Raw genomic sequence first — 16,441 nt, 5'->3', positions numbered from 1 at the left:
TTTTCCTGTAATAATGCAGAGTGTGTACAAAATCATTATTAGTTTACGTGTTTTTCTTGCACTGGTAAAGATAGTAAAGAACGTCTGAGGGAATGAATAACGGCATATCAGCATATAATCGACAGGCTGACTTGTCACTAGGTATTCTTGCTAATATCTTATTTTAGAACGGACAGAATGTCAGATCTTCTACTACCAGAACTACAAAGGCTGAATGGTAAGTCAAGAACTTTGCTATATCGGTGCTTGTCCTCAAAGAGCCTGCTGAGCACTGATTATCCACTCTTATTTAAATTAAATTTCTTCTTCTTCTGGGCTATCAAGTACTCAATATAAAACAACCTAATAAATTAGATAACTGCCAAACTTCTTTCTTTTAATTTTTTTTAATAAAAAGTATTTTTTGGATGCTGTACGTATTGGTGCAAAAAATGGGGACAATTTTTAAATTGATTTGACGGGGGCTGTTTATTTACGTCACAAGTGAGGGGAAAGAAAAGGGAAGGCGGAAAGAAACCCCCTAGAAAAGAGATGGGGGTATGACGTCACACGCCAAAACAATTCGAAATTTGTCCCAATTTTTTGCACCAATACGTACAGCATCATTTTTGGGGGGTTGCTCTTCAAGGTGAGAAAACACCCTATAATCTTTGTGTAGATTTTGGACTCTTTTGTAAATTTAAATAATTTGACGTAGCTTGACTAAAGCAACGCATTTAATGTTTAACTGTTTAGATGTAGCTATTTTTAAACAAAACATCGTTAGAATGAAAGTTCCAAAAAGTTTACAAATAAAGTTTACTGAGTTTAAGCTTAGATATTTATACTTTTAATTGATTGTGAGAATTATTATTATATTCAACTCTCTTTTTTGAGCCAAATTTCATACTGGTTTGTAAATATTTACCTAAATTTTCTCAATCGATTAATTTCGAATGTATAATTATAATGTGATACTTTCAGCACAAAATATAGAGAAGCTTTGTATAACTGATTGTACTACTGAAAAAATAAGGTAAACAAAAATTTAATTTTATTAAATATTGGTATTTTTGCCTTTTTAATTGGTGCTCTGTCTTTTCCAAATGTTTTCTTTTACTACAGACTACGCTCCTAGAGGCCTCTTAGAAATTTATGATAGGGATACTCCATTATAAAGATATCGGGGGGCGGATATTTTTTTCAGAGATCATTTTTCTTGGGAGGGTGATGGAACCCTGTCCAAAAAAAGGCTTTACTGTAAATGAGACTTATATAGGTCTAGCGGTTTTCATAGAAATACTAGAATTCTATCTAGCTATCCATTTTAAAATACTATAACTATAGATATAGAAATTATAGAAAAAAGTGGATGCATGTATTCGAACTATCCTAATATATACATATATCTATCTATCTTAGCTTGGATGCAGACTTGGACATACTAGATAGAAGAGGATACATATTTTCTGAGATTTGTTTTGGAAACATCAATAATCTTTTTCTTAGGTAAGTATTTTTTAATTCTTTTATCAAAGCAGAGCATTTTTATTATAAGAGTGTCTGTAACAAAAATTCCAATGCTAGAATTGTCCTGTAAATATCAAACCTTACATGAAGATTATTTAATTTTGTATTATCAGAAAATTCTTAACTCTAAAATCATCATTTAATCTTGATTAACTAATAATAATTACTAACAATGTTAATTTATATAAGGGGTTTTTATCGTTGTCTTATTTAAATGCTTCAGAAGGTTTTCCTGATCACGAATTTTACTGCCTTGTTTTAATCTTTTATAAAAAGAAATGTAGCGGGTTTTTTTCTTTAAGTTTCTGATGTTATATGTAACACTTTTGAATAGTATTTAAGATAGAATTTACATCACATTTCTTTTCAAACGAAGTAGAAAGCTATTTTCAATGGAATCAAATTGAAATCAGAAGGATAAGGCATCTTAAAAATATTGTTTTAGTATTAACTACATAAAAAAAATAAGGTTATGTCTTTGAAACATAACATAATACGGACGGACAAAACAATTTTTTTGCTAGATGTGCATATGTTATAGGGATCTTTACTGAAAATTTCAGCTGTCTGTCTTCAATAACACCAGAGAAAATCAAATCCCCCTTCCCATTAGTGTAATGACTACGAGCTAGAGTAACTTTGCTAAAGATAGTTATCTAATTCAGTGACACAGCTATAATAATTAGCAACTGCATTGCAATTTCAACTTTTGCAAGGACAAACTATGACAAATTTATAGGCCTTAAATATAGAAAGGCTATGCTACGCATTGTTTGCATTCTTTTAATTTAGATATTTGCAAAGTTTCAAAACAACAGAGAGCATTATTTCTTCTAAAATTCTATTTTGGCAAAATTAAAAAACAAAAACCTATTGTATATTAATCTAAATTAGTTGGATGTATGTGGGTAGGCGACCAGTAAAAGTTGGGATATCTTGTTGGATTGTATGGTTTTTCAGTTTAAAGATCTTAAAAATAATAATACAACAACCTCTAGTATCTATTTTTCTGTATGACCTTCAGACTTCCCAGAAAAATATTCTTCTATTGAAATGTAAATACGTGTAAAATGACAGTCACTATTATGTGTTTTATAGTACAATAGTAACTGCGCCCTAGTCTATTGGGAATTCGCTTGTTAGAGCGTGCAGGATCGAGGAGGGTATTTACCTTTGACGGAAAAAAGAGGGTCTACATAAAGACAAAGTTCATTGCCAAAATTTAAGTTGAGATACCTTCTTTCCATCCTCATTATAATATTTGATATAAGTAAATCTTTTCAGCTATTCAAAAGATCTCCCTGCTCTTAAACCTGAGTATGCGCCTCGTCTGATCAACTTTATAATACACTATCCCAGCATCAGGGATGAGGAATGGGAAACGTAGGAAAATATTATTTCAGGCCTATTTCAAGCCTAGGCCTAAAAAACCTGTTAAGGGATGGTGCATTAGTTCACTATCAACTCTAATAATATAACTAAATAAGCGTTAAGATTATAAAGTATAGAATCAAATATTATTTCAGGCCTATTTCAAGCCTAGGCCTAAAAAACCTGTTAAGGGATGGTGCATTAGTTCGCTATCAACTCTTATAATATAACTAAATAAGCGTTAAGACTATAAAGTATAGAATCAAATTCAGGTAGCTAGTCTAAAGTAAAAATAGAACTTTTTATAGAACCAATATGTCAATGGCTTTAATTTCAAAAAATTCATATTGTTTACTGTATTAATTTAAATTTTTTAGACAGTTTATTGTTAATTGGATTGGCCTGAAACAGATTTGTTTGCATCTTATTTATGAGTAAAATGGAATTTAACCCTTAACGGTCGGGGGGGGGGGGGGCGTTGAACGCCCCCCCATCCGGTTTTTTCTATCTCATTTTTTGTGTGTGAAAGATAAAGAGCCCAAACTGCTTGACTTTTTAAGTATGGGTATGACACACAACTGAGAGTTGGAATTTTTTGAATATCTCCATCCTGGCGGGCACAGGATGCCAGCAAACCTGGCAGGGTCATCCAGGTAAAGAGCAAAAATATTTTTTTGACTAAAACAAAGCATTTTATCATACCAAAATACTAAAAAATCCTTTAGTAGTACATCCTTATATGAAATACAGGTGTTCAAGTCACTTTCAGGTTCCAGGTATAATCCTGCAGGTCCTGGTCCTCCAGGTCTCCAGAAATCTTTAAAAGTCTCCTGTGGCCGCAATTTTTGACTTAGAGACTTCAAATTTTAAACTTAAGCTTTTCTGACATGTCTACATAACGTATTAAAATTTCATGAAGATCCGCCGCCGTTTTCCCGCCGACCGCCGACTGCGGCGGCTGGCAGCTGCCAAGTACAGCTGCAGCCGCTGAAATTTATATTTTGATATTTCAAATGTAAAATTTACATAAAGTTAAACATTTTCTGGAAAAAAATTTTTCTTCTAGCTTCAAAAATAAGAAAATTACAGCCGTTTGAAATTTTTAAGTAAAAAAAGACCTAAAAACAAAGGTTGTTAAATAAATGGGTGAAGGAAGCGAAAATTGACTTAGACTTATAAAAGGTCGGAAATTCATTATCAAACAAGGGACTTGCACAAAAAAATTTAGCCCTCTAGCTCTAATAGGAACTGAGATAATAAGGGGGGGCGTTGAACGCCCCCCCCCCCCCGACCGATTAAGGTGCGGCTAGGGGCCCGACTGTAAAGGGTTAAAAATACTAAAATTCAAAGTCAAAAATAAATAAAAATAAATAAATTCAAAGTCAAAAATAAATAAATCAAGAATAATTGAATAAGTACACCTGTTACATTCTATCAATTAACTGTTCCATGCCAAGATTAGACATAATTAATTTTTTTTCTTCAAAAACTTAATTTTATGTTTAAAATAAACAGAAATACTCAAATAATTGTGTAATAAATTATGGCAAATTTAATAAAAATGATATTAAAAAGTACACATTTATTTACATATAGAACTAATTTTGTGTTCGTATTCATTTCAGGTGGGTTATCATTTCTGAAATTTTAGAATGGACTAAATACAACAGTTTCTTTATAAGCTACAAAATTAAAATTTTTAGCTTTTTACATTTCAAAAAATAATTCCTCCTTTTTTTTCTATAGGTTCCTTTTCTGATTTTGTAACTCTAAGCCGATTTGAAAATAAGCTGTTGTGATCAAACATCACTTGTTTATGTTTATCATTTTTATTTTAGAAGCAGAAATTTATTTTTTTGTTTTGAAATTTTTCTATGCGCACTTTGCCCCGTTTTTTATATTGGCATCCACCAGTTGTCTATTGGTTGGTACAAAACAAGCCCAAATTACCAAAAACTTGGTTTTGGGCGGTAGCTAATAGGAGCCGTCCACCAATGACTTCATTTAATTAGGAAATGATAAAAGTTGCATTATCCCTTTCAAAACTAAGCTGGGACTTAATTTATGGCCAGGTTTCCTATCCCTTATCCCTGCCCAGCATTAAGAAACTAGAGGCATTCTGTCGACATCCCATTTGAATGGTTAATTTCTGTAATTATGTGACCTTTTAAGGACATTCTATCATTTAAATAACACAATTGACTGTTATATATGTACAACAATGACTGAAAAGGTTTTTAACCAAGGTATGCAACAACAAAAAAATATTTACTAAAAAGATCTCCCAAAATTCATTTTAAAGAATCAAATAAATAGATGGATTAAAGGATAGCTGCGAATATATGATGTGAAAAAAATATTCCTTTTATAGTCAAAAAATAGTATTCAATGACAATCATGATTTTGATATTATGACTATACTAATATGCATTTTTATACAAGGATCACAGCATCTAGTGGTAGATTAGTTCAGATTTAAAGAAAAAATATTAAAATATCAAAAACAGTCAACAGTTACTTTAAAAGTTGGAGTATATATGAGTAGGGGGACAAAGTGTCTTAAAAAATCATCCACGTGACGTTATAAAAATTAGAGATTATCCAACTCGTTTTTAGGGGTTTTATTTTCCACTTCTCCCCTCATCCCCCTTATTTTTGTGACGTCACATGGCTGATTTTTGAGACACTTTGTCTCCCTACTAATAACCATTAAACCAATTTTTTAGTATTAAAAAGAAAATATTAGTACTAACTATTTTGTCACACTTTGGAGTGTAGCTGATCTATAGATTTGAAATCTTTTATTTTAATGTAGCACAAGCCATTGTATCACTAGGTTTTTAAGTATCTAGAAAGGGTTTTTGTTTTCTTTAATTATATTTTAGTCATAAGAGCAGATTGACTGACATAAAGACTTGTACAGTAGATTGGTACCTACCACACGTTTTTTTTTTGTTTAAAAACAAAACCTTGAAATATCTGGTTCTAAAATTTTGCTATGCAATTCTATGAAACTTTATTAGTAATCTTTAGTATGAAACATTTTTGAAATTTATATGTAAATCAATTTCAAAAGTTTTTATTGAATAGTCTATACAGACTTTTTAACACGGGACTGTGGCATAAAATGAAGCACATATATCGGCTTGTTGTCGGGTATGTGCTAATTATAAGTATTGGCCCAAACAAAGCTTTTTAACAAAAATCACTAAGTTTCTACAGGTGCTTTGTAAAGTGCTTGACCTTGATAAGTAATGTATGGTGGTATGCCTTGGCCCAAAACACGGGCAATGCATCAATATGCACAGTTGGGACTTATGACAGTTTTGAAAAACTTGGTTTAGAGACACGCCTAATGTTGTCATTATTTTTTATTTGTAGAAGGATTGATATAACAAACCTTTGTTAATTTACCATTTCCTCTAAGATAAATCATTATTCTATTTTGGATCTTTATAGAAAGTTTATAAGATAGTGTGTGTTTAAGTGTCTTTGTTTAAACTTAAATGTATGTGTGTAAAGAATAGTATTTTATTTGTTTTCGTGAAAAGTCATGTGATTACAAAATTAGATAAATAAAAGTTTGTGTGTGTTTCAAGAGGCGTGAAAAAATTGCTTCTATTAATTAGGAAAATCTAATTAGAGAATTCAGGGCAGGAGGTACTTCTTGAAGTACTGGGGGATATTGACGTCCCTCCCCTTACCAGTCACCCATCCTTCCAGGGATATGGAAGGTTTGCGTAGGACTAACTATCCTACCTATAAAACAAAAAAGTTCAAGAAAACACCCACAGAACCTCAAACACTAATGTCTTTCACACAGCCAGAGGTGTGCATGAAACAAGAACCGTTGGAACTGATGCTCAGTTTACTGGAATATGAAAGATGATGGTGAAATCCGAAAGGAAGCTATCAACTTGATGACAGGACCAATAAGTTCTAAGCAAAGCTGTAAGATAGGAACCTGGAATGTTAGAACAATGTATGAGTCAACTAAAACAGCCCAAGTAGTTAAAGAAATGACAAGTTACAATATTGGAATACTTGGGATTGCAGAATGTAGATGGACAGGACAAGGACAAACTACAACCAAAGATGGCCACCTAATACTTTATTCTGGTCATGAAAGCCAACATATGTATGGTGTTGCTATAATTATTCAAAAACGACATGTCAATTCACTAATAGACTGGAAACCTATATCAGACAGAATAATTAAGGCTAGATTCCAATCAAGGCACTGCAAGTTGACCATTATCCAATGCTATGCCCCAACAAATGACAAAGATGAAGAAGTAAAACAAGAGTTTTATGATCAACTGCAATCAATCAGAAACTCAGTACCCAAACATGACATGTGCCTAGTTCTTGGAGATATGAATGCTAAAGTAGGAACTGACAGGACTGGAGAATGCAATGGGACACTTTGGCATAGGTACAAGAAATGAAAATGGAGAACTTTTACTTGAATTCTGTTTAAATAATGATATGGTTGTAGGAGGTACATTATTCCAACACAAAAACATTCACAAATATACCTGGACAACACCTGATGGACAAACAAGAAACATGATTGACCACATTATGATCAATAGAAAATGGGTCAAATCAATGCAAGACTGTAGGAGCTATAGAGGAGCCGACATATTTAGTGACCATGAACTAGTTGTCAGTAAGATTAAATTAAAGCTGAAGCGTACTGGCCATGATAAAAAGAGTGAGATTGGTAGACAACATGATTCTTCAAGATTAAAGGACCCTGTGATAAAGAATGAATTTGTCTAAAAACTCAGAAATAGATTTCAAGTCTTAGAGGACCTAAATGACGAGACTTCAATTAAAGAAAACTTTCAATCTACTGCTAAGGAAATCCTAGGACACAAGAAACCAGAGAAAAAGGACTGGATCTCTGAAGAAACATGGATCAAAATAGAAGAGAGAAAGAAGCTCAAAAACAAAATCCATAATGCTCAACGTTTGGCTGACATGAGCAATTTAAAAGCTGAATATACTGCTAAAGACAAAGAAGTCAAAAAGTGCACAAGGAAAGACAAGAGAGATTACATTGACAATCTGGCTGAAAAGGCCCAGAGAGCAGCTGACTTTGGTAACATGAAAACAGTATACAACATAACCAAGCAATTAAGTGGCAAATATAGCAAAAAGAGTGGTGAAACTATCAAGGCTAAAGATGGTAAATTACTCACTACAGAAAAAGAAATTGCTGAAAGGTGGAAATCACATTTTGAAGAAGTGTTGAACAGACCTGAACCAGAAATTACTGCTGAACCAGAACCAGGACATGAAATAGACATAGATATAAGACCACCAACTATTCAAGAAGTTAAAGCTGCTATACATAGCCTAAAGAATGACAAAGCACCAGGACCTGACTTGATAACTGCCGAAATGCTTAAGGCAGACATAGATCTTTCTGCTAGGACTCTTAACTGATATTTTTGATAAAATTTGGAGGCAAGAAAAGATACCAACGGACTGGTCTAAAGGTATAATCATAAAATTACCTAAGAAGGGAGATTTAAACAATTGTGATAATTGGAGAGGAATTATGCTGCTTTCTAGATGAACTGAAAATAGTTGCGAATGTGTACGCAGTTTCCTGGGTGTTTCCTCATCCTAGCTCAATAATTACTACTAGCTACAAATCTTCAAACTTCCCTTAAAAAAATCAAAATTTGAATGTATAAACGATTTATACATTATAAATTTGAATTTTTTGAATTTTGATTTTTTTTTGAGGTTTGAAGCTTTTTAGCTAGTAGTAAATATTGAGCTAGGATGAGGAAACACTCAGGAAACTGCGTACACTTTTGGCAACTATTTTCAGTTCATCTGCTTTCTATCCCAAGCAAGGTCCTATGTAAAGTTATTTTAAACAGAATTGATGAGAAAATTGACAATAAACTGAGAGAAGAACAAGCTGGATTCCATGCTGGAAGGGGCTATGTTGACCAAATTTTCACCCTTAGGACAGTTATTGAACAATGTGTTGAATTTAACAAGCCACTTCACGTAAATTTTGTTGATTTCTCTAAGGCCTTTGACTCCATACACAGTCAAACACTCTGGAAAATACTAAGAAGTTATGGTTTACCAAAAAAGATGATAATTATGATAACTAAATTTTATGACAACTTCCAAGCCTGTGTTTCAGTTGGAAACAATAAGACATCTGATTTCTTTAAAATAGGCACTGGAGTTAGACAGGGATGCATTTTATCACCTATTCTATTTATATTGGTCATTGACTGGGTGATGAAGAAAACCACAGAGGACAAAAAACGTGGTCTCCAGCTGGGCATACTAGGACACCTAGAAGATCTGGACTTTGCTGATGACCTGGCACTGATTTCAGAAACAATTAAACATCTACAAGCTAAGACAGATAGACTAGTCAAATATGCAGGACAAGTCGGGCTCTTTGTTAAAGTCAAGAAGACTGAAATTATGAATATACCTACAAACCCTGATCAAACTATAACAATAAATGGTGAACAATTGAAACAAAGCAACAAATTCACCTATCTGGGGAGTGTTATCAGCAGTGAAAATGGCTCAAAAGCTGATATTAAAACCAGGATTGATAAGGCTAGGGTTGCTTTCAACAGTCTACACAACGTTTGGAATTCAAAGAAACTTGCTCTGAAAACAAAAATCAGACTTTACAACAGTAATGTGAAATCAGTTCTTCTCTATGGAGCGGAATGCTGGAGAACTGTGAAAACTGAAACAAATCAACTTAATGCATTTCACAAAAGCTGCCTAAGAAGAATTTGCAAAATATTCTGGCCAAACAAAATATCAAACCTTGAGCTGTATGCTAAGACCAAGTGCAATAGTATTGAAGCAGGACATATGCTCAGAATGGAACAAAATAGGTTTCCAAAAAAGTGCTTAAAATGGAACCCCACCACTGGTAAACGTAATCGGGGATAACCAAAAATGACCTGGAGGCGGAGCACTGAAAAGGACCTCTTTAATTTGGAATTAACATGGGGAGAAGCAGAGAAACTTGCCAAAGACAGCAGGAATTCATGGAGGAACAAGGTGTCCGTATTCTCTGGCCTTCACAGTCAAAAAGAGAGATGCGTCTGATGATGATGAATTAGAGAATTTTCTTTTCAATAAATTAAGTTACTTATAAATCGTTTTCTCTCACTAAAGTGAGCAGATAGGAGATAATAAAAGTCCGAGCACGGTAATAATTAATATTCAAATTGAACATACTATTCGGGTCATGTGAAGGAAATGAAGTTGCGGGTTTTGTCATATTTACACAGTAGCTTTTCCTCTATTTCTAGCCCCTTCGGGAGGAACTAACCCTGAAGGACAATCATCTAACCTAACCTAAGCTCTACAAAAATCAATCAATATTAGCTCTCGATCTTTTAAAAAATATTGATTCACATCAACATTGAATGAGAAAATGTAAATTAAGTTCTAAAATATTTTGATTTTAATTGACAAAGGAAAATTCCTAAACTTTTTTTAAGGTTTGAATCTGTTTCACCTCAAGTGTCCAGAATAGTTTTTACTGATGTAAATAATCTTCTTCTCACTGGTAGTATTCCATCTTCAGGTAAATATTATTTTTTTTACTAATGTAAATAATCTTCTTCTTACTGGTATAATTTAATGTAAATATAATTGTTTTTACTAATGTAAATAACCTTCTTCTTACTGGTATTATTCCATCTTCAGGTAAATTAATCTTTTTTACTAATGTAAAAAATCTTCTTCTTACTGGTATTATTCCATCTTCAGGTAAATATAACTGTTTTTTTTAATGTAAATAATCTTCTTCTTACTGGTATTATTCCATCTTCAGGTAAATATAATTGTTTTTACTAATGTAAATAATCTTCTTCTCACTGGTAGTATTCCATCTTCAGGTAAATATAATTTTTTTACTAATGTAAATAATCTTCTTCTTACTTGTATTATTCCATCTTTATGTAAATATAATTGTTTTTACTTATGTAAATAATCTTCTTCTTACTGGTATTATTCCATCTTCAGATAAATATAATTATTTTTACTAATGTAAATAATCTTCTTCTTTCTGGTATTATTCCATCTTCAGGTAAATATAATTGGTTTTACTAATGTAAATAATCTTCCTACTGGTAGTATTCCATCTCTTCAGGTAAATATAATTGTTTTTACTAATGTAAATAATCTTCTAACTGTTGTTATTCCATCTTCATGTAAGAATTTGGTTGCCACTCGATTATCAAATTTTAAACCAAAAAACTTAAAATCAACAACATGTAAGACACCATGGAAACTGTCCCAATTTTGTATAACTTTTGCGGAACATGTTCCAGTTACGTCATATTTTTCTTTCCCGAAAAAGGGAAGGGGGAAAGAAAAAAAAGGGAAGGGGGGAAGAAAAAAGAGATGGGAGAAAAGGGGGTTTTCCCCATCTCTTTTGAAGAGATTTTCTTCCCCCCTTCTCTTTTTCGGGAAAGAAAAATATGACGTAACTGGAACATGTTCCGCAAAAGTTATACAAAATTGGAACAGTTTCCATGGTGTCACATGTAACTTACATGCTATTGTGAATAGAAGGATTTGAAAGACTTCTGACATGAACATATTCTTATGATTTTAATGTAAAATAACTTTCTTAACATGGCTTTAAAACTAAAGTTTTCAGCTATATACTGTCTTAAGCGATGGGTTTGCATCTTTAAGGGAAGCATTGTTTTTGTTATTGAATATCAAACGCTTTGGAAGTTCTATAATTTATACATTTAATGGTATAAGAGAAATTATTTAGATAGTACATTTACTAGAAATATCTAGTAATTTTTTATTTCTTATTTTTTCAGGTTATAATGAGGCTGATTTAAGAATATTTTTTAGAAGCCAAAGGAAATCATACTTTTCATTAAAATAATAAATGAGTTTTCCTCCATTATTTAATTTCAATAAATTATCCTTTAAATTGATTTTCAATTTTGAGTTTCTAAGGAAAATTATACCAGCTTAATTAATTAAGTGATTATTACTTTGCGTCTATCTATCTATAATATACTACCTGTATAGAATGAGCTGGATATCTTAGTTATTTACTGGCCTTATTTTTAATAAAAGTATTTTTTGTTAACAGACAATCAAATGTTGTATTAGAAAATCTTCAGGTATTACATTTCCATTAATGAGAAAAATCCCTTTAACTGTTAGTGAGCACAAACAAACATTTTGAGAAAAAAAAACACTGTATATTTACAATCATTTAGACCGACAGACAATTAAAGACTGGATACCAATTATTAAAGGAATATTTATCAAAAGATGTCTGCAATATTAGCCAAAAATTCATATTTCCTCAAAAATACATTGTTCAGATATACGGACTTACTGATGAACATTTGAACTTTTAGAGCGGCTTCTCTTCTTAACAGAAGGATTGAATAAAACATATAAACAGACAAATACAACGACCTTTTGAGGCTATACAGTTTAAATTTAAAAACCTTTAAGAATATTTATTTATGTATTTTTTATAAGGTTGAAAGAAGAGTAGATCTATTAAATTTCCAGGTAACTATTTTTACTTACAAATAGTATAAAACTTAGACTTGTATGTCAGTATGTCCAGACATATAGACATATAGGCATATAATCACACGTATCAAAGCTACCATACAACATTTAGTGACCCTCTGCACTTCTGTCAGTCTGTCGGTAATGATAGGATTATCCCATTTTTTTACTGATTATTTAACCTATATATAATTGTTTTAAAAATTATGCAAATGTTATATCCACGGCGCGATAAAATTTTATGTTGAATCCAATGTGTTTTATACAGGTCATAGATGAGCCAAATACCATCGTCTTTTGTTTTTTTTTTATTTTATTTTTCTGTCTTATTTGTGAATACAAAGTGAAATAAGTCAATGCTACTTCTCAGCCAAATGGATGCAGCTGATTTCAAGTTTGGCGGCTGCAGGTGAGGCTGCGGCTTAGAGTGCCTGCTAGCAGTTTGAAGAGGCTAGAACTGGGTCTTATTTGGTGGATAATGTTAGCTATTAGGCTGAATGTGGCAGCGGCTGCCGAACCCTGAAATATACATTATAATATGCTATCCGTTCAACAAATGTCATTCAAACATTACTTATTACTTAGGTACTGAATATATCATAAGATTGTTTGGCAACATTTTAATTGTTATAGGATGTAGCTGATTTGACTATTTACAGAACCAACATTCAAAATCTAAATGAAGTCGACTTTTTTCATGTAGGTAAGGAAATATCAATTTACCGCAGCATTCGTGCAAATGACAAAGGTATTCTTAAAAGGGTATTTTTGACATAAAAAAATTACATAAAGAGTAGATGTGAGGGGAAGTTTCATAAAAAATATCAATCTCTACATTAAGACAGACATATAAATTAGAATTTAGACAGATTTCTTATGTTGTAGAGTTACAAATGTATGATGTAAGAATATTTGCTAATATCTATTTTATGCCGAGCAAAAAAATTCCATGACGAAACTATGGAAAGATGAATAACACATAAAAATTTATAACCGAGATCAAACAGCATAATATATTTAGATATACCTTGTGTAATTCATGTACATTTTATTTGAAAACAGGTGTGTACTTAGGATTCTTTCGAGAGGGTGTAGTTGCATGAAGCCATAGTCGTGCGAAGCCCTTTGTCTAGTTTGGGAGGTGTATTTTAAGTATCCCCCCCCCCCTTTCCTCTGAAAGTGAAGTTCCCCAGAGATACTTTTTTAAGGAGGGGGGGGGGGGGGATGTGTCAAATGAAAAAAATCAAACAACCCAGTCCTGTAGTCTAAATACTAGCATATTATTTGACAGAGGAGACGACACATTCTTAGATCATTTTAGCGGCAATCTATAGATTTTAAAATTCAAGTTTTATCATCCTTTCTTTCATTATAACTTGAACCGCAGCCGTCTGCTCTGAAATTGAATAATTTTGTTTTAGGACGTTGTTATGAGACTCCTGATCAAATACGAGAATCCCAGTGTTCCAGAAACTTGTTTTCCAAATTCACGACCAGGTATCAATGTGGCAATATCCAGGGCTTGGCAGCCGCGAATAAGTCCTAAATTTAAACCTGTTTTGGTGCTTTGAAAGATCGACATATTTGGTTAAGGTTTAGACTTCCAGCTGTTTTTTTTAATTGGAAAAGTTTGTTTTCCCTGAGGCTTACAGGCTACTAAAGCGCGGCTGCATAGCCCTTCAGTTCTCACACATATCTTAAAATTGACCAAGACAAAACTTTGTAAAATAAATTAGGACCAATCAATTTTCAAAAAAAGTTTCTATTGCAGCAACTATAGGTTAATAAGCGAAGTCTAAACACTTCGCTTAGATTAAAAACATTTTGATACATTTTAGTACCTTCTATCCTGTTTGGAGTACAACCCCATATTATCCCAGACCTGTTTCTACATCCACCACACCCTATTATCCTTCATCTTACAGGTAGAAACACAGACACTATCCTACTATTCTTCATCTTACAGGTAGAGACACAGACACTATCCTACAATCTTTCATCTTACAGGTAGAGACACAGACACTATTCTACTATTCTTCATCTTACAGGTAGAGACACAGACACTATCCTGCAATCCTTCATCTTACAGGTAGAGACACAGACACTTTCCTACTATCCTTCACCTTACAGGTAGAGACACAGACACTATTCTACTTTCCTTTATCTTACAGGTAGAGACACAGACACTATCCTACTATCCTTCATCTTACAGGTAGAGACACAGACACTATCCTACTATTCTTCATCTTACAGGTAGAGACACAGACACTATCCTACAATCCTTCATCTTACAGGTAGAGACACAGACACTATCCTACTATCCTTCATCTTACAGGTAGAGACGCAGACACTATCCTACTATCCGTCATCTTACAGGTAGAGACAAAGACACTATCATTCATCTTTTAGAGAACCTTCGCTACTTAAGATAATTAAAGGCCAGCTCAGAGGATGTTTTTTAAATTTTAAACAGAAATGACGTTATATTATGATGCGTGGTTTACTATCTATAAATATTAATAATTAATTACTCAATATTGGAAATTTTATTTATTTTTTATCGAAGCTTTTCTATATTTATGGTCTGACCGTAACCTAACACGTGCACATAAGTTTAGTTTGTGGAGAGAATTAAAATTAGTTACTCTTTCCTCCATTGATTTATTCATTAATTCTTTTAGTCATTAGTATCAAAAAGTGTATCATGTTTGATATTTGTATTTTAATCAAATCAGAAAATAATTATTTAACCAAAGCTTTTTCAAAAGATTAGCTCTAAAAATCTCCTTTGGTGATTTTTAAAACTTTTAGGGGATACACCTAGACAAAAGTTTCTGAGGACCAATTTATTTACGTATTATTATAAATGTTGTCATTCTTGTTGTGTGTTTATGTTTCCTTTTACATCATTTCTATAAATAATTTTCTCTTGAGTCTCTCATTAATTAATTATAATTTAGAAAATGTTTTATTTTTTTTATATGATCATTAAAATAGTTTCCCCCTGTAGCTTATAGCCTAGAGTCTTTTTTATTGAAGAAATAAATCAATAAACAACCTTGACATCATCCATAAGAAGCGAAGCACAAAAAAACAGGATGGGAATAAGGGAAAGGAGATTGGAAGAGGATAAGATAAAGTCAATGATTTAGATTTAATTTTGAAAAAAACCGAATTGTCAAACACTTAAAATTTTATATCTTTTAATATTTAAATATTGTATTATGACTGACAGACAAAGTAAATTCTGGATGCTCATTAATATAGAGAATCTTCACAAAAAAAGACGTTTATCTTGAAAGACAAAGTTAATCATAAAGTAGCTTCTTTACGCCAAATAAAAATCTTTTAAGAGATTTAGTTTGGCGTATGCTGTATATCTTTTTGTGTAGAGTCTAAAAATGACAGATGTACTAACGGATATATAAACAAGCCCTATATAGTGAGTATAGTACATGTGCTAAATATGAAGCTGTTTATAGTGCCTATGACAAATACAAATAAACAATGATAGGCCAATACACGGACTAAATTACCAATGGCAGGCCAGAATACATTTTAATTGGCTAATAGTATGCCAGTATGACGTCTTTTTTACAGGCAGTATAAAAAGCTTTGCTAAACATTTAAAAAATCTTATTTGTTTAGGCCAACATACTATTCTCCTGGTACAACTCCCTCTACGCCATCAGGAAAATAAACAAGCCTATAATTATTTATAGCGTAGATACTCTATAATTAGGATAAGTAATTACGTCTGTCTGCTAATTTTTACAGTCCACCTTTCTTTTGAAATCTGAATTGAATTTAACATGTTGCTTCTTTCTTAAAAACATTTCCATTAATATATTCATATTTTTTACAATCTTGAGCTTGGGCACTAGAACTTCTTTTTTTGGCAAGATTTTAAGACGTTGTGCAATAGCACTAAAAAAATTAATCTGTAAGATTACATGCCTACTCAATGCTTAATTAATACACTGCCCAT

At 32.3% G+C, this 16,441-nt stretch overlaps 1 protein-coding gene across 2 annotated transcripts in view; it reads left to right on the top strand.

Annotated features, from left to right (window-relative positions):
* The window catches only part of LOC145318873 (uncharacterized), a 45,163-nt gene that overhangs the window by 15,492 nt on the left and 13,230 nt on the right, over nt 1-16,441 (top strand). For both annotated transcript variants that reach the window (XM_080160537.1, XM_080160536.1), the window contains exons 4-14: nt 168-217; nt 964-1,015; nt 1,402-1,488; nt 10,395-10,480; nt 11,736-11,778; nt 12,017-12,047; nt 12,418-12,450; nt 13,087-13,156; nt 13,875-13,950; nt 14,292-14,378; nt 16,102-16,145. In XM_080160537.1, the coding sequence (XP_080016663.1) occupies nt 168-217; nt 964-1,015; nt 1,402-1,488; nt 10,395-10,480; nt 11,736-11,778; nt 12,017-12,047; nt 12,418-12,450; nt 13,087-13,156; nt 13,875-13,950; nt 14,292-14,378; nt 16,102-16,145 (659 nt within the window). The remainder of the gene's footprint in view (nt 1-167; nt 218-963; nt 1,016-1,401; nt 1,489-10,394; nt 10,481-11,735; nt 11,779-12,016; nt 12,048-12,417; nt 12,451-13,086; nt 13,157-13,874; nt 13,951-14,291; nt 14,379-16,101; nt 16,146-16,441) is intronic.

The sequence above is a fragment of the Acartia tonsa genome, chromosome 5 (genome assembly GCF_053477335.1).
Source record: "Acartia tonsa isolate MP-2025a chromosome 5, ASM5347733v1, whole genome shotgun sequence".
NCBI lineage: Eukaryota > Metazoa > Arthropoda > Copepoda > Calanoida > Acartiidae > Acartia > Acartia tonsa.
This window is presented reverse-complemented; position numbering and strand designations above follow the sequence as displayed.